The 19,363-nt window shown below is 44.4% G+C and overlaps 1 protein-coding gene across 1 annotated transcript in view; it reads right to left on the reverse strand.

Annotated features, from left to right (window-relative positions):
- Positions 1-490: 490 nt before the first annotated feature.
- The window catches only part of LOC146172540 (nose resistant to fluoxetine protein 6-like), a 43,373-nt gene continuing 24,500 nt past the window's right edge, over positions 491-19,363 (reverse strand). Inside the window, exons 8-15 of the mRNA XM_084585793.1 lie at positions 18,528-18,614; positions 17,950-18,121; positions 17,326-17,408; positions 15,869-15,991; positions 11,000-11,120; positions 9,669-9,858; positions 2,479-2,621; positions 491-787 (exon numbers count right to left, since the gene is read on the reverse strand). Of these exons, the coding sequence (XP_084441919.1) occupies positions 491-787; positions 2,479-2,621; positions 9,669-9,858; positions 11,000-11,120; positions 15,869-15,991; positions 17,326-17,408; positions 17,950-18,121; positions 18,528-18,614 (1,216 nt within the window). The remainder of the gene's footprint in view (positions 788-2,478; positions 2,622-9,668; positions 9,859-10,999; positions 11,121-15,868; positions 15,992-17,325; positions 17,409-17,949; positions 18,122-18,527; positions 18,615-19,363) is intronic.

Consider the following 19,363-nt stretch of genomic DNA (forward strand, 5'->3'; position numbering starts at 1 on the left):
GGCGACATAGATGTCGGGGCCAGTAGGAAGTTGTTTCTTCGAAGCAGCCTGAAAAAAAAAACAGATGATAAAGTTGTACAGGAAGACGCAAGCGCTAAATTTGAATGAGGTTTATTGGTAAACATGCAAGCTTTATATACATGGGGAGCCTGAAAAAGAACACAGTCGTCTTCATGATGCCTCCAGCAAAGCATGTGGTGTGACAAAAGGAACAAACACATCTCTAGGAGATAAACTTTGTCGTTGGAACTGCCATGTTTCTCGAGAAGGCTGCTTTAAATACTTGTGTAAGCTTGCGCTAAAGCAGTTTTCAGACGCAGTTACATTTTATCTTTCTAGTAGGTCGTTATTTTTTACTTTTTATCGGAAGGAGCCTTAGCAGCTTCCCGCGCATAGCGCGCCAGTGCATTGAGCGCTTTGCAACTTTGCAAAGATGGAGGAATTAATGCCCTGAGTTTGTTCATGACCGGCTATGCGACAGCCGATTCATTCAGAGGTGGCATGATGCCGGGGTGCCATTTGAGTAGTGCCACCCATCGGATGAAATCCTGTCATCAGTGGTTTGCAACTCGGGCAACAAGTCACCATGGCGAGTTGGGGCTACCCGCGGTAACTTGAGCTCAGCGCCATAACCAATTGGCGCATCGATTACTGCCCCCTTGGGCGTCTTAGGTCGTCGTGGCTCGAAGATGAGTTTCTCCAGCTTGCCCGTCGGTGCCTCGCAAGTGATGAACAAAAGGTAGCTGAGCAAAAAACTCCACATAAGTATAGTGAAGAAGAAGGACACCTGTAAATAAGCGAGAACACGGATAAATTGGATTCGTTTGTTAGCAATATTAAATGTTATAAATTGCCTTGAAAGCACCAGAAGAAGTTAGATTACTATGCCTGGCATTAAGCTTAAAGGTTGCATCAGAATATCAGGGGAAAGATGGGTATCACAAATTGTTCCGTTGATTGACCCCTTGATACGTTGAATAGGCCTTTAAGGACATCGAGATACTGTGGAGATATATCACTTTTCATTAGTTAGGACCCAAATGGATCCCCCATCAAAGAGGGTTTTAGCTGCTGCACTTCCCATTACCAAAGCTGCGCTAAGTGTGAAGCAGGAGCCTCTGGTTGTCGCGAGACTTCAGAAGCAGCTGCACCAATGCGAGAAGGAAACACCTCCCCGCCCGGCTCTTTCTCGGAATACCGGAATGGATTGGTGCTTCGGTGCGATGAGCACAGACATAGGTAATATATTTAAAATAAAAGACGCGCTGCTTTCGAATGCACAAGCTCGAGTAACGCATGTTTTTGGTTTAAATTGTTTTGAGTACTGCACATCCACTTGTTATTTCCCTGAAAAAGATTTTTGTGACACAAATGGGCCCAAGTGTTTGTAAAATACACTCGTCAAAAAGCGATTAACGATCTTTCCTCTTCCTTCAACAAGTTGCATTAGCGAGTTCGAGGCTGTGTTGGAGTTGATGCTGAACAATAGCAGACCTCGTCGCATTGTATATGCCCAGTAAAAGTAATATAAAAAGCAAGAAGCAGAAATATTTATTTGCATTCGTTCCTCTCTGATCGCATAATTTTTGTGCGGTGATGTGCGATGTGATGTGCTCAACCATTTTTGATTGTGCACATCATTTATTGTGCCAACTATCGGTCTCTCCATTATAATTTAACCTGGATGCAACTAAATTACGTTCGCCAAATAACATTGCATGAACTCATGAAGGTGGTTGTAGAGTATGTCCTCGGCATATATTTTTAGCAGTTTCAGACACCTACTACGTAATTTTGACACACTGCTGGAGGAGTCTTGCAGAGCTTCGTTTGTGCCCCAAATAAGGATGAGAATTATTAAAGTTCTATAGCCATGACACATTTTACACGTTGCCAGCTTATTTTATATTCCTCTGGTATCTACTACGACACCGACGGCATCAAGGCCAGCACAAGCTTCTAAGCTCAATAATATAGAGGCGGCGCGAGTTCCTTCTTCAAGTTCCTTCTTTTTTCCCTCCCTTTCTCTCATCTCTCCTGTATCTACATGGTTCAGTGGTAGTGGTGGTTTGTGACCAGTCACAGACCGGACAGAGCCCGTACTCGCCTCTTTTAACATACACATACAATCCCTCTCCGAAGCACAATAAAAATGAAGCATGCACTGTCTCCAAGGGGCATGTAAGTTATTTTCCCACCGCAGCATCAAAGTGATATGGATCCAGTTTAGATCATTGCTTAGATCATTGTCAGGGTCATGTGTTTCTTAACCTTACATTCAACCTGATTCGAAGTGATGCGAACTTCAGTTGGTGCTTTGTGAAATATGTGGCTCCCCAGAGTCGTGTGCCTGTATTGGGGAGGATAGGAAAAGAGGGATTCATGCCTTGTGAAAAGATTCGCAAAATTCTGCCCGTAATTGCATCTGTTCATGGAACCATGTTTTTTTTCCTTGTGTCCTTATGTCCGAGCACTCACCACAAAGAAGTGTGAGTAGAACAGCCTTTCTCGGGAGATGTGCACCCAGAGCTGCACGAAGGGCAGGTGGATGAGGTACACGCCGAAGGCTAACCTGCTCAGGGGTGTGAAGGGGCTCCATGACAGGAAGGTGTTCAGAAAACCTGCGTTCGTACAAGCATAGGCTGTAGTACATAGGTAACCGGGCTTTATACTGGACTGAAGAGAAAACAATGCACATTCTTTGTTTGAGGGGAGGCACTAAGAGACAAGAATACAGCTGCATTAAATTATTGTTAGAGCACTAAGTGCATGTTCTAAGTACGGAGTGCAATCGCACCTTTACCTTCGTTTGTTATTGGGTTTAGTTATGAATGAATTCATAGCATATATGATACTCTCATGGATCAAGCAGCAACATTTTTCACGCTTTTTGTTCAATGAAATCGGAAAGCTCTTCTTCACCTCGATATATATGGACGGCGTGCTACTGACAATAGGTGTCTCCGCTGGGTTTAAAATTGAAAAAAAAAAAATCACTGGATGCTATGCGTCTTTTACCATTTAGTTTGTCTAAGATACGAACTAAGGTCACTCATAGCAAAACGAATTTCAAACCCTCTGTAGTGATAGCGCTCGTGTAGAAGAGAAAAAAAAAAAGAGATGTATTGTTTCAGGTGATGAGGCGAAATCACCTATCGGAACAGATGTGAAAGTCCATTCAAGATCTGTTCAGTGGCGCTTACCGGCTCCTCACATGCGCTTGATCTCAACATTAAATGCCGTCACTGCGCCCATGACTTTGAGAAGCAAACAATCCTAGTAATCCTAGCGGTAAACATGCGCCAAAATGTGTCAACAAATTATTCAAGAAAGAAATAGAGAGCCAAGGGTCGCATCGAGAATATTAAAGCTCTTTGTTTATGCATGATTTACGATATATAACTGCTAATGCATGCTAAGTCTCTAATTACACTGGGATACCATCGTTTCGTGTTAAAATCCTCTCCCTGTCGCCACATGAGCAGCACAGACGAGCTTCCCGCATTGTTTGGCGCGCTCGAGTGACTATCTCTTTGTTAATATGAAGAATGGAGATTGTGGCTCATGATACGTACTATTTCAATGTACGAAAAAGAAACATACACGTTATCATCTGAAGTAATTACGCTGCTAAAACGTGACTCGGTTTGAACCTCACAAAACAAGGCATTCGTCCCAAGGCGCACTGTTTTAGTGTACTAATTATTTGTGTGTTGTGTTTCAAATGTATCATTATTTTTGCCAAGAGGACTGCTTTGGACATGCATGGACGCTTTCTTATTCGTTGTCCCGTGCTTATCATCTTGCTGACCTTAACACACATGATTTTGACAATGCGAGCTAACTGTATCTACGGCTACCTGAGCACTCCACGCGAGAGAGAGGAAAGTGTATGTAACGTTTCCTTGTTGCTGCAAGCCATATTTGCCGTTGTTGAGCATTTTGCGCAAAGTTTGGTCAGTTTACAACCTCGTTTAGAAATTAAAATTTACGTTCTATCCGTGGTTATTTTAGGCTGCTTGGAACGTTTCTTGTGGCGCATTTGACAGCGACGTTTTTAGTAGTGAGAGACAGAATAGCAAAAGAATTAGACAAACTTTTATTTCTGAGTCTGCTGTTGTGGTAGACGCGGCACGCTCGTTGCCCCGTCTAAACAGATGGTGTGTATCAACGGAATCTTCCTCTCGCCTAAGCAGCCTGTAGTTATGCGTACAGCTCAACTTTACAGAGACGCGTGCAGAGTACGTCCGCTACCGTGGCTTACGTGGTGCACAGTATTGGGAACACCTTAAATCTAACGAAGACTTCCTTCATTAAGTTCACGCATTTTACGCTCAATAACAATGCTGAGAGAATGCGAAGGGTGGCGCTAGCTACTCTGAAATTTTGTCCGGCCGCAGAAAAGTGTTCCGAGCGCTTTGTTAGGATCGCGAGGAGGAGCAGGATTTATAACATGTTGCAGCCCTCATTTTCACCATGGCAGGTTTGTGAAAGATTAGAGAACGCTGTTTTTTTCTTCACCTATTTTTTGAAGAATGATATGTTGGAAAGGGAACATAACTGCCCGACAGCGGTGCACCTGATCAATCAATTTTGCTTGAGTTTGTAGCATTCAGCAGCATCATACGAAGATATTTGCTGTGAATGCCATTTTTCAAATCTGGCGCGATGTGCACTGAAAGTTTTGTAGCTGTACTCTTGCGTGAACTTGAAAAAAAACACGGATGTGCGGAACATGAAGGCAATCTTCCTTATGACTAAGGCTCGGAACTTTAGGCAGTTGCCTAGACATGCCTATGAATGTCTAAACGGGGGAGGTTTGCACTTGCCAGCTTTTTTGTTATTTCTTTAGGAAGTAATACCTAATTAACCGCACTTGTTGCTTTAAATGCCTAAATCCGGGATTTTGGTCCTCAGTGCCATTTTTCAATTTGGTACATCTGTCTAGGTATGGGGAAAGGCGCGCTCCGATGCACGCACAAAAGGCGCGGGTCTCGCCAAATGTTTTTCTGGAAGTGTAATGGCTCAACCATAAAGGTTAAAGAATCTTCTTGATTGTAACCCGACACCCCAACCAGTGCCGTCCATCTGGGAATTATCGCCTCATAGCGCTCCGTTCAGTAGGGGACCACGCCTCAACTCGCACAAGACGCACGCTGCCGCGCTCACAGATCGCTCGTCGCTCGGTCGACATTCGACCGCCAACCCCTCCGCAGAGAATGGCCGCTTTTTTGCCTGCCGCTTCCAGAGCACATGACACTGAATTGAGCAGGCTCACAACCTTTTTCATCGTCAAAGCTCTCCATTTTATTTCGTATTGACATGCCGAAAAAAGAAGCATCGAGAGGCGCTTGTTGCAGGCAGTCGGTTTCGCTGTTTGGAGATATTTTCCCAACTGATGGAACTGTGCTTTGCTGCAAGCCGTGCTTAACCTCAGTATCAAGTGAGAAGCGATGCCATGTAGCGCAATACGTCGCTACCAAAAAACATATTGAAAATCTGAAGTGAAGGAGTTAGTGGATATTGCAGCTCCTACTGGAAGAGGCATGGTCATTTGCCAGAGTTGTGTCAAGCATTTTTGGCGGTTCTGGAAACTAACCAACGGTGTTCTTCGGACCCTTCTGGAGAGGCGCACCAAGCAGCATGTTCCGGATGAATCAACGCTTTATAAGAGATACGTGAAATAGTGCTACTAAGGTACATTCGCCAAAATCTGAGATGGAATTGAGGAAAACTACATTTGGGTGTCCGTCGACGAAATCACGGACAATAGCGGATGGTATGCGACCAAATTCATCGTCGGAAGTACAGAGAAGGCCGGATGACAAATAGTGCTCAACGGATATGTTCTTGAAAAGGTAAGCCAGTTTACGATGGGATATTTTTCACTCACCTCTGGAGCTTCTAAAGCCAAGAAATATTCAGTATAAAAGGTATTTTTGTTCGTCACGGATATGGCATCCTACATGTGCAAGACAGGAAAGGGACTGACGTTACTATACAGGACGGCTCACCTGACCTGCGTTGTTCATGCATTGCACCGTGTCTCTGAACGTGTCCAAATCTCTTTTCTTATAGTGTACGCGTTTTAACTCGATGAGGAAGATTCATAAACGCAGCAGTATAGTATGCACCTCACTTTGAAGTGTGCAAACCTGTATTTGAGGCAATCAAGGAGGGTGTTGCGGGTGTCATCAAATCAAGAGCTTTGCTCGATGTGGCGAGTTTGGAAAGAGACCTGACAGATATTAGTGTAAACTTCTTAACATTGACGGAAAGGATAACAAAGTTGGAAAAGGCTGGGCTCTGAATATATTCATCATTGAAGGCAGTCGAAGAAGCACAAGCACCACTTCGGGGACTTGAAGGAAAGTGCGCTGCTGCTTCTACAAAGGTGCAACAATTGGTAGAAAACAATAAAGGACTTGAAACAATTTTCCAAATCAGAGTCCTTTTACGCAGAGACGATACGGTCGCATCGCCAAAGGCCTGCGCCCCTAAGAACTCTCATGTTTTATGTTCGCGCCACTAACTTAAACTGATGTCGAAAGAAGTATTCAGAGCACAAATCTATGCTTAGTCGTCGCTAGGCCTATATTAATTCGCATCGCCGCCGCAGCTGACTACGCTGTGGATTGAGCAGCGCTGTAGTAAACGGGCGACTCATAAAACTGCCTACTGTAAGTCACTTTGTCTCACAAGAAAATTAAGATATCATTCATTACGGCGGCACCTTAGCGGAGAAGCTAATGTATACAAGATAATCAGATGAGCCGCGACGCACCGGTGACTGCCGCTACACAGTAGTGAAGAGAAACTTTCTTGTGCAGGAGTTATCCTACCAGCATACAGGTACGGGTCAGCGATCATCAATATGAGGGTTAATTTTTGACTTTCCTTTAATCCTGAGCCTATAATATAAGATAACAATAAATTGGTGCACGCTTTCTTGACGCTAGCGCCTCCACGGACAGCTTGCAGGAGGCGTGTCAGGCGCGGTATATGGAGGCAGTGTTATAGTGCTCTTTATATAGCAGTGCTGCCTTTTTCGGACGATGCTTGCACGCACTGTTGCTACGCCACCAGCACGGTATTCCAGACACTGCGTTATAAATGACTAATGCAAATGAAGGTTCGTTCTACCGATCATGCATTTCGTTTGCTGTAACTAATTGGCAATTGACGTTGCCGAGAACGGCGGTGAGCTGTGTAAGAACAGTGAACCGCGAATCGCGTTTCAAGTTCGGTATCCTCGGTTGAGCTCAACGACGGTGAAGCCAGCAGTGCAACAACGGTATTAATCTTAGGGGCAGGGACAATGACAGACCGGCACCGTACTTCAGTTGCGCTGATTTAATTGGAATGTCAAGTAGCCGCAAGTGTTGCCAAGATTCGATTATCGCATCGGCATGAAAATCATCAGTACACAACACAGATCATTGCAAAAGGCATTATTTTTTTCTTTTTCATGACAGTCCTATGCGGTTAAAGTTTCTTATCCTCTGGGAAACTATAAAGCACCATGTCGCCTGGACCACCCATGTTCGCACAACGGAAAGCAGTGCGGATAGCCACTAGTCGCTTCACGCACTCATAATAATGTTTGTTTTCTAATGGCATGAAGAAAGTAAATTTCGATCATAGAACGACATTTATTTTACAACTGGAAAAAAGAGGCTCACTAATCGGAGGGCGAGAAAGCGCACTGTACGCTACTGCGCAACAGCTTAGTATCTGCTGTTTTACCGCATGGAATCTTTGAACACGCAAAACCTTCACAACAAAACGATAGAACTAGAGAAGACAAACGGTACCAGCAGCAGATTGCGTGGATCCGTCGATCACCAAAGCGCGGGATGGAGCGAAGCAAGCGTGCAAAACTCGCGGACGGCCGGCATTCTGAGATTGACGTCACATCTGTTGCAGATTATCTGCAATAAGAACGAAGAGAAGGGAGACGAGGTTTGTGAGGGGCGCGGGCAGGAGAGACTGAGCGATGTTGGCGTATTGAGAATCGAAGGGACAGCCGGGAAATAAAGATAGCTAGAGGCGGCCTGGTGTTTTACCCTTCTATATTTTTGGTGCTGTCAACCCGGGAGGTAATCTAAGCTCTTCCATCGATCCTTCCTGGAGGTTGCAAGAGGAACGACAACGGCCCTCCAGGAAGATACCAGGAGCTCCGCCATCGAACCCTACCGGACAGAGACAAGAGGTAACCAGCGATACGCCATGAGCCGCATAATGAGAAAGCGCGTGATTTAACGAGATTTACAGACTCGGCTCTGCCTTGAGCCAAGTAATCTACTGAAATTAAACGAGCGGACTATTCTCGACCTAAAGCTTAATCACACCAGACTAAAAAGCTGCAACGACGGTCTACGCGTTCTGAATGAGAAAATGCATGCTCTTAAAGTTGAAGTTTGTGCAGAAGACATCACAGCTGTACAGGAGTACAAGGATATTACCAGATGAACGATCATGCTCTTCAGCCGACACATCGAGGGCCTTCAGGCGCCTACTCCTGTTGCCGACAGCAGCCATTTTACGAAGCCAGCAGATGAGCTCCCTGCAGCAGCTGCATCGTCTATAAACGCAGCTTTACCAGATATTTTAACCTATCCACGTTTTGAAAAAATGTATTACAATCTCGGACCTACTCAGACGGGGCTCTGCGAAAGTAAAGAAAGCATCGAGCCAGTTACACGCGTTGAACACGGGCAAACGCTTCGGTTTTTGAAACATCCGCCTATTCCCCAGCTTCGGCGCCCCGCTCTCGCCATTCCCAGTAGTGATGAGCGCGTTACCGCGGCGCGTTTTTAACAAGCGATTTCTGTTTTTCTTATCGACAAAATTCAGAAAAAATTGACACACATGATTAACAAAACCCCTTCTTTCCAACTACCGAATTTCATGCAATTTGAAAGCCATTTCAACTTCCCTTTAAGCCACCTGTAAGAACCAAAATATTTGGAAATAAGAGGAAAGAGTATATTCATGCCTTGTCTAGATTTATAGCTGCAGGGAGGCATAAGTGCTCAAAAAGACCTTTGAAATACAAAACTTGTTGCCTTATTAAATTCGGCATAGATGGTACATATGAATTCGGAAAATTTATTCTTCTGTCAGAAGGCTGTTATCTTTTGGAAGATGCTCTCGAACTGAAATTGTTCAGCGGTTTCTTTATTCTTTATTCAAATCTCTTGACCCATTTATATTTCTAATAATATTTCGCCTACTTTGCGCTTGGAGCTCATTACATCTTAATGCATGAATAGTGCTCTCATTCGCTTCCTATCAACTTCCTTCAGGGGCGTATTAGTTTCCTGTTGATTTTCTGTGATGGTATTTAAATATCTCTGATTTCCTCGTTTTTGTTTCCCTGTTAGACAGCGCCACCCTGAGCCATTCAATCCTGTGGGTTGCAAAGAGTAACAAAGTACCTTATTCTGAGCGTGTAGAATGAATATTTTTCTTGAATATAGAGAAGAAATGGTGCAAATGTGATGCCATGCGACGGCTAGACGTCAACAGTGCTAAAAGTATAGAAAGCTATTTCTGCCAATGACAGGTTGTCTCAGGAGGTCTGCTGAACATTCATTCAATGACTTCATTTTTTGTGAAACATTTGACAAACAAGAAGGGAAGATGGCAATAGTGCTGAGGCATACCTCCACGTCCCGTGGCACAGGCAATAGTGATCCAGGACATAAAAATGGAGCAAAGGATGCGGTCGAAGAATGCCAGGGATAACTTCCCAAACTCGTTAGTCGGATCTGTGACTTTGTACCAAGGATACTTAATCAAGATGCAGAAGAGCCCACAGCCGAGCGCGAAGAACCAGGCCGCGAGCTGGAGTGCCTGGAAGAAGACGGTTTTACATGTATATGTGTTGCAAAATTTCACTGGTAAAAAAGTAATCGCGGAAACTGTTAAGAAATCTAGTACAAGAAATGCAGGAAGAAGCTGGTTTCAGAACTCCAAGCGCGCATCCCAGTACAGCATCAGTATTCTTTAAAGTCACACAAGCAGCCGCCTATTCACATTGCTAGGAGAGATTTTTTGTGGCCATATTTAGAGCGCAGAACGGATGATGTCTTTACCCAGGGGGGGAAAGAAAGTTCTTTTATCAGGGCAGTAAAGCCAAAGCTTACGCTCAAATCGCTAGCTACCTTTCCGCCCCCATTAAGATTCGTTTCCCTTTGTCGTATATGGACATCACACTGTACATATTGTGGCGTCTGCAGATGACGGCACTCACTGATGTACCAGTACGGGACACTATTTTGTTGGAGATATCGAAATCGGTCCAGGCAAAGCGGGCGCTTCTTTTTAACTTGGGCAAGAGGGCTCACCTCTGGCAGTTTTAATTAGGCGTACTCCTAGCATGCTTACATTCGTGTTACTTCTACGTCCACATCACCGCCTATTACGACTTTCAGTATTCTGCCTCACGAGTAAAGGGTGCGGAGACAGATAATAACCTGACAGGCGCAACTCACTTTCTCTCTCAATAAGCTTCACTCTCAGGTAGAATTCATTGCTCGTGACGATGCTTGAGGTAATTGCGCAAATTCCAACCAGGCTTCCCTAGACATAAAATGGTGTAGTCACACCGGAAGCCGATATTAATTGGTCATTCGACTTCGTGGATGCTCAGAATATTCTAATATAGGTTGTCTATAAGCATCAATCACCGCTTTCCGATGAGAGCCTGCCATTTAACAGTTTGCATTTTGCCTTGCCTCCGAGAGGATGATAAATATAGTAACTTTAGGTTGTGGACCAAGACATGGATTTGCAGATGCTGTAGGTCACTGTCATTATGGGATAAAATAACACATTTGGCCAGGTTGCTCAATGTAATTGAGGCTTCGGTCTTTAGGTAAAAAAAAAAAGTTGCTGAAAGGCATCGAACACGAGGAGCGTTATTCGCTCTAAATATTCCATCAAGCCGAAAAGCCAGTTTTTCTTCATCATTAAACAAAGAATGAGTTTTCACCTTTGAAAACTTCTTCTCCTTCAATCTAGCGACCAAGAGATATGTCAAACAGCCGGCGAAGTAACACACAGCGTGGTAGAATGGGTAGAAGTAGTAGTTAAACCCAGTCTTGAGGAGAACGCTGCAGGAAGAAAAAACAAGAACAAAAAGAGCGAATAATTTTTGTCGGCTTTGATTGTTCATCTAAGGTGTGGTATTTATCTCATTCAGGCACAATTTCCATTCCAATCGGAAGAACATACTAAAATTTTCAGATATATATAGACCTATGGCTCTAGACCGCTAGGAAAAAATGGCAGCCACTTTGATGTTTTATTGTGCAATACCTGTCGTACCCTGTTATCTTCAGGCTAAATTTATACATTTGTGAAGTCTGTGTTTAGAATAAATAAAATTAATTTAGACGCTTTAAGGTGAGGATGTTTGCAAAAAAAGAAGAAATGAACATAAATAGGTTTTGAAGCCACCCTGGTGCCTAATTGAAAAGAAGACGCATCATCTTTAAATCCGCTTTCGGCGTTAATTTTTCAGGACTGGTCTAAATGATTCTGCAGATCGTGTTGTACGATGTCCGAAATATAAGCATTTAACTGACGTAGCAAATGGCAATACCAACTTTATATTTTTTGAGCCGTAAGGAAGAATACTTTTTGCCCCTCGTGTCTAGTAAAACCAACACGTGTGAACTTTATTAAACACCAGCCTTGCTAGATGGGGCTTGTAATCTCGTGTTTACGGCAGGCGTTGATCAAGTCCTGTCCGCTCTTGATAGGAGAGAGTGTAAACCTACAGTTGGAGAGGTTGGATAGGAGTGAGTACCCTGAGAGGCATTTGGTATCAGCAGCTTTTATGCAAGCTGTTTGACAGTCATGCTACCTAGGAAAAGAGCGCGCAAAGAGAGTGAGCAGAGGAGTGAGGTTGTAGTCCTTCCCTACGTACGTGAAATCTCACATCGTCTTAAGAGGATCGCGAGCATTATTTGATACTAGGGTTGTGCTATCTGCACCGAACGAGTTAAAGAGTTTGTGCAGGAAGGCGAACGGAATAAGATAGCCCAAGAAAGGCTGCGGCGCGCTGCATAAGGAGCGCTTCATCAACTGCAAGGAAGGAGTGGTTTATAAGATTGTCTGACATGTAGGAAGGCCTATGTGGGGCAGACTGGCCGATGCCTCGATGAGTGGTTAAGGGAGCACATTAATGCGTGTACAGCATTGTCGGCTATGGGAATTTGGCAACCCACTGCTGTCGGTGTGCAAAGGATGGCGCTCAACAAGATCCAAGGGGAAACATTACATTTGTGACCGGGTTCACGGGAACCAACGTGCTGACTCGGGAAAACATAGTTTGAAACGAGAGATTATTGAAGCCTTTAGAATGATTTTGGGTCAGGAGGGGGAGTGCGTGAGTGTAACGTCTCTAGCGCTTAGCAGGAAGGAATTTCTACTGCTTGGTCTTGACAATATTAAAAGAAGATAGGCGAATTTTGTCATTGTTTAATTATAGTTCTTGTTTTATGCTTTCTTCAATTCTTTTTTCCAAGTTTTTTCCTCTTCGTATTGCACAATTTCATTTCTTATTTTGTCATGTTTACATTTTCTTCATATCACAAAACAATGCCAGTTGGTAGTGTGCGCGTCATCGGTGCGGACGTCTTGTTACCTCTTGTGTATGTGTGTATGTGATCGACAATGCAGCGCCAGAAGTCATCTGATTCATCTTACCAACTATCCCGCACGCAAGTTCTAATGTGTTCGCGGATATTCGCCGTTCAAAATTCAATGCGGCCTCCATCCAATGCACTAGTATTCGGCCTGGCCATCACACTCGCTATCGCACATATCAGTCTGTTGCAGGCTCAGCTCACCACGATATGCACAGATTCCCAACTAGCAGACACATCTCCTGCGAAGAGCCCTCCCAAACCCATCCGCTCCAAAACTGTCTACGTTACCTAACCATCTCGATGCCAGCACCATCACATGTGAACCTGGGCACGAGGATATCCTAGGAAATGAATGCGCTCATGCGTTTGCCGAGAACTGAGCTTCCAGGCGCCGGCGGATGGCCTCCCCAAACATTCAGTATGCACCCTCACCGAACCTCTTGTCTACGCTACGATTGTCCACCACTATCGTCGTTGCCGCGTCACACGCCCAATCACATCGGAAGCACGTACTAGCGACAAGTCGAGACACATTCGTTCCCATCTCCAATTTTCCCGCATCTTTTACCCCACAGTCTTCCCACAGTTCTGCACCACTCGCAACGCCACCCCACCCATTCTCTACCATTACCTATGGGAATGTCCATATTGCGTCTGCGTTTCCCCTATCAAAAACCCCGCCCCTTCCTCCTGGGAGGCCACTCTTCTGGCCACGCGACCCGCCGATCAGCTACGACTGGTAGAGCGGGCCAAGCTAGAAGGAACGATCACAGTGCTCCTGTACTAAGAGGCCCTCTCGGCAGTGTCTGATTTATTTTCATTCAATAAAGGTTTTTCTCTTCCTCCTTCCTAGGGCCTGAGGGCTGTCTTTCTTCAAGACGAACGTTCAGGAATTAAACGTGCTGTAGCTTGCGCTTTAAGGTGTCTCACTCCTACAGAGGAAACTATAGACAAACAGAAAGAGTATCTCGCTGTCAAGTGGGCCGTAATTCGTTCTGAAGAGTATCTTCGAAGGCTAAGCTTTGAGGTCGAGACGTATCATCTTCCTCTTGTATCCCTCCTTGCCAGCAGTTTTTGTGCGTCACATTTGCTATTCTCGCCCGTACCTTTATGGCCTGAAGTAATAAAGCCACCTGTTCAAGCAAGTTACAAACCTCAAGAACGGGTGCGAACGCAATACGGTCGTGCAGTGAAACCATCGTGCAGGTAAATTTGTAAATACTTCGGAAGCGAAGAGGTAGTGGTCGCCGCCTATCTTTCAGCTCCTTCTTACTATGCTATGCTAGCGTCATTTCCTGAAAGGATATATATACTGCCTGAGAGCAACAATAAAGGTGTTCTATTTGGCATTCCCATGTTAAGCACAGTAGTCGCTTGCCTTGTCACTCGGCACTTCTCATCAAATACAAAACTGCTTGAGTACGAAAGCATTCAGCCATGTTCTGAACACCAGCATGTAGTGCTGACGGATTCCAAGAACGTTACTGTTGCCGTGAACGCGAGGCGCTGATGCGGAACATAAACCAGCGCTGTTTCAGTTCCTTCGTCAGTAATTCCTTAGAGTGCTTTCCTGAAGACAATACACCGTTCTTGCCAGCGCGATTTGCTCGAAGGGATTTCTATTTCGAGGAATGCTCCTTGTGGTTTTTTGTAGATCCTGCCCTTTATCTTCGTCGCTTGAACCTATCTTTGCACTCGCAGTGTCGACAGGCGCAGATTTAAATAACGCAATGTTGTAGTGACAGTTTGCGGCTTTGCTTCCTAGCTCTCATAGATTTGTCTGCAAACGCGTAGAGAGCCATATGCCTTAATCAGGACAAAGGACAGCAGCTTATAGAGAGCCTGCCGCTAGCTTTCTGGAGTGCAAAGCATGCCGCGTTCTTTTTTCATTTCGTATATCTTCATGTCGTCAGTTCGTAGGTAGAATCATGGTCAGAGATCAGCAATTATCAGTACTTGCGTAGTAATGGTCTCAACCGAGCAGGTAAGTACCACGAGCTACATCAGAATGAGCATCGCACGGGTCGCTTGAAGAGGACATTTTGTAGATGCAAGGCTGTCCGTACGTAAGCCATTATGAGAGCAAGCTTTCTGAGTGAGTTTCTCCTGCATTCCACATTTCTTCCATTATTCCATTATTTGGAACTCTCTCTGGAAGTCGAGAATAAGCGCTGATGACAAGAAATTCTCGTGAAAGACTAGCACCTTTTACAACAATTGAAACGTGCTTGCAATCCTTGGGAGTGCCGACATCCTCAAAATGGTGCTCAGATACCTTGGAAGTGAAATATATTAGTCTGTTTTTATGACATAGCAAGACGGTAAGAAGAAATGGTGGCCGAAGGCATGGTTCCGCACCCATTTGTGCAGCCGGTCGCTAAGTAGAAAGCATGTTAGCATGAGCTTGAATGCCGTCAAGTGCACAGAGTTCACCACAGCGAAGGTTTCACGGGCAATTCTAGCGCCATGCACAAACAAGCTTCACAATTCGACCTGCCTGTAGTTACAGCAGGGAATGGAACTTGCACTATAGAAAAGGTATATACAGGGTGTTTCAAGGAAGTCTAACGAATTTAAAAGAATGCAGGGTTCAAGAGAGAAAAACAAATTTTTGCAGGATAAAGCTTTCTTTCGCGGTGGGCCCAATATGATACAAGACTCTGAGAATTATTTAGCTAAATAACAAAAGACGTCCAAATTTTAATTGCAGTATTAGGCGATCAGTACCAATGGGATATCAAGCCGTAAACAAGGCGATGTGACATCAGTATTTGAAATAAAGTAAAACTTATTATTTATGTCGGGCGCGTGAGCAATACGAGGCTTTTTCGGTAATACACTTAAACACTAGAGACGCGCAGAGAAGTCCGTCGCTATTATTAGTACTTGCTTCTGTCGATTCTGCATATGGCGGAACCTCCTCGCTTAGTGTATGTTTTTCAGGGTACGTTACCTTTTATATGCTTTGTTCCAGGAGTCCTAAGTGAAATAAATAGGCGGCATAAGTGTCCCCGGCCCTTCTATTTTTTTGCGCAGGCCTGAATTGAAAACAAAAACATAAAAATGAAAACATATGGCCTCGAAGTGCGAATAAGCGCAAAAGTATTTTCAATTCGCTACTTCTGCTTGCCGGCGGCTGCCAGTTGTTCCATGTGCGGTAGCCGGTCATGGCTGTGATTTAAAATTGGAGAACTTCTTCCACTCACGTTAATGACTCGGTCACTGGTACGACAAACGGCGTCATGTCGGTGCCGGCCACTTGCCATGTTGCCACGGCGCAGCTTGCAAGAGATAGCACCACGAAGGCAGCCATGCATATTCTTGGATGACTGCAAGGTGAAAAAAGAGAGAAAAGGGAACGAAATTGTGCTTACGATGCGTTCCGTATGCCTGTTCACACGGGTAAACCGGACACTACTGAAAGACCCCTGGTAATTTACCAGTGTATTCTTTACTCTCAAGAGGATTTCGAACACATTAACAATGGCTTTCCGGCTGTTGTAGCCATTAAGGGCTGCCCGAAAAGTGTTAATGCCATTTCTATGCATCTGTTAAATAAATATTCAGTACGCCGAGCAGCGCGGTCAGAAACTGCCGCAATCTCTGAATGTGTTCAAAAGACGACAACGAAACTCGCACAAGAAAGTCGGTGAACTGAACAACACTTCGCCCGCAACAGTGAGGCAGTTCTGAGGCCTCCTTAAGTAACAATCTGATGTTAGGTTGGTTCATGTCAATTACGTGTACAGTCACTGTGGAGAATGTAATAAAGGTGATTTTATTCTTGCGAGTAAAGGCTCAGATGCGAATAACGTTCTTCGATGAGCATTTCAGCTTCATGCTCGGCTGCGCCTATAATTCACAGCAGTGGATGCCATTTACATGACAGTGGCAACAAAGTTCGCATCACGGAAACAACAGAAACGTGCAGTAACACCTCTGATCAAAAAACACCTAATTGATTCATCAGGGAACAATATATAAAGGTAACGTCAAGAATGAAATAGTGCTAGTCGTAAGCGACCGAAGCAGGTGGCGAGTTCTCCGACAAAACAATTAGATGCAGCTCTGCTGGAACTGGGCACTATCTGGGGTCAAATGACAGATCAATTTTTACTTCAGTGCGGACGAATCAACGTTGGTAAAATATCGGCGCTTGCAGCACGAACACAAACATTTCAGTTCCTGATGCATTGGTAAATAACACAAGCCTAAATATTATATAATGTTCCGATTTATAGACTTTTTTGCCAATTTAAAAGTGTATTGGCCCCAAAGCAATAGTACACTCTTGCGTTGGTGCAAAGAATAGCCGGGTTGCATGTTCAACGAGCTCGACAAAGTATATTGCTCCCAGTAGCTGTGTGTGGAAACGGCGTGATCGTTTCGCAAGGCAGCACCGTAGGACAAGTTCTGGACCACTCCACGTATTTCCTGTAATTGTTTTGTTCGCCATTGGGACCAAAGTAGAAGCAGCGCCCCTCATTCTCATCGACACTCCTGCCTCTGTGGTTACAGTGAAAGTGGAGAAAGAGAACAAAAGGTGCAATTTTCTTTGTCCTATGCGCGCATTCCTAAAAAGAAGTTTTCTTGTGCTAGTCAGTTCAGTCAGCTTATATCGCTGTATCAGCAGTGCAGATAAACTTATAACATTGTTTCTTACCTCTTTAGCAGCAACATTACCAGCAAACTGACAAGGAAGAACTGGAAATCCACAGAGAGGTACCACAAGTGTCCTAGAACAGGCTGCAATCAAAACAAAATGCAAAAAGACTTACTCACCACTGGGTTGTGGTAACATCTGCACCATTTACGTTATTACCGTTTGGAGAGATCGTACCAATTTCAGCATATATTGCAATCTCTTAAGCATTGGGCACCTCAAAATAGGAGCGCAAATCCGCAGAGATTGAGACGCCCTTTTGGGAACTTAAATCATCAACTTAAAAAGCTGCCATGTTCATTAAAGATATTAACATGTTTAAAATGCCATATGTTTCTCATTGTCGTCTTTTTTGCGATATTTGCTACGTGCTTAGTCAATAAGCAAGAGTTCAAATCCTTAGCACGGAACATTAAAGGATGTTCACTGATGGTTTCTGTACTCGAAAGCTTCACAAGAGCAGTTGGGTTGGGTCGAAGAATTGTGACAGAAAAGCTTGAGAAACAAGTGAAACTCTGACCTGTGTGGTGACTTTATGAGGCAAGTCAGCATGCATAGATCGCGCTGTGATTTGTGTAGGGGCTGGCCTAAACGGTGTTCCGCCATACAGAAATGCAAACGTACAACATCTGCAGTTATTTTGAAGTCGTAGTTTTGTACTTGTAGCAGCACATACATCCACTGCCTCTGAAACTCGTCGTCGACCTTCCGGAAATACGCTTTAGCGTTTGGTCCAGAGGTGATAAGAGGCAGCAAGAACAGGCACATAATGAGGAAGTATACCGGAACCATTGTTCTGCAAAAGAATGCGCCGCATCATCAGTTTTTGAAGGTGATTCGTGAATCAAGCTGCATGGATTAACAAGCTTGAATCGACAAATGTTTTGAGCGACATGTAGAACAGGAACATAACATTGCTGACAAGTACCACTACAGAACTACGACCATAATAGGTCATGGCTTCTACCCTCGGGCCCTGAAACAGCCACGTCGACTGGCGAAATAGTTTGTGGCATATATCTCGGTTTTATCAATAAAGTTGTTTGACTGAAAATAAAACGGGATAGGGCTGGTACTCAGATGTTTGTTAACTCAATATGGCTACGACGCAATAGTTAAGCATTTTCAAGGACGAAATACAGGTACTTATGCACGTGTACGCCCAACATATTACCTACAGTCCGACGCCGGACTCCGCTTACCTGATAAATCTTCTAACTACTGCAAACAAGAAGACTATCACTCGATTCCTCTTTTGCCTGTACACGACAAAAGCGAGCAGAAATCCGCTGAAAAAAAAAAGAGATAACAATATTAGGAAGACACTTCAAATCTGCCTTAACGACATGATGCGATGACTGCCTCTGATCCTCTCTAATTACATGCATATTCATTAACACTCAGTCGTAAGATACCATTACGTGAAAAAAAAAAAACACTACGCACCACAACCTTAACACGAAAGCAAGAGCGCGTGACCTAAAAGAGGATGGCTGTAGGCCTGTTGGTGTCACAGGAAGAAGACAAGGAGAGAACGCAGGGCGCCTTGTGTTGTCTCCTTGCCTTCTTCCTGTCTTTCCCGTGGTTTTAATTTCGCGAAGCGTAATCTGAACGGCTACCCACCATTTAACGCTTGAAGCTAGGTCAGAGACCGTGCAGTTTGATATGTCTGGGGCGAGTGTCTTTAGTGTGCGCCCTCTAGCTCCATCAGCTTACATATTGTCGGACCCACCAGCCAGCGCGAAGTGGCGCTAATATATGTAAAGGCCACGCGTTCAAGCGTTGTTAAGCATACTGGCGGCGGCGCATGTAAATACCAGCTTGTTCTTAAGTCGTGCAAGCGTATCTTGCGCGGCCTAGATAATCGCGTATCTGGCCCGCACCAAACCTGTTGCGGGTTTGAATCCGGTATGATGCATGAAGGTTTGCTTTAGGCAAAATCAATTACTTTAATAAGTAATTCATTTCAGGCATTACGACGTTTAATTAGCAATACATGACATTTTTCACTTTAACCTTTATTTCCCGGTCTCAAATC

This window comes from Amblyomma maculatum, unplaced genomic scaffold (genome assembly GCF_055883805.1).
Source record: "Amblyomma maculatum isolate TAMU_Amacu unplaced genomic scaffold, ASM5588380v1 scaffold_13, whole genome shotgun sequence".
In the NCBI taxonomy this organism is placed as follows: Eukaryota; Metazoa; Arthropoda; class Arachnida; order Ixodida; family Ixodidae; genus Amblyomma; species Amblyomma maculatum.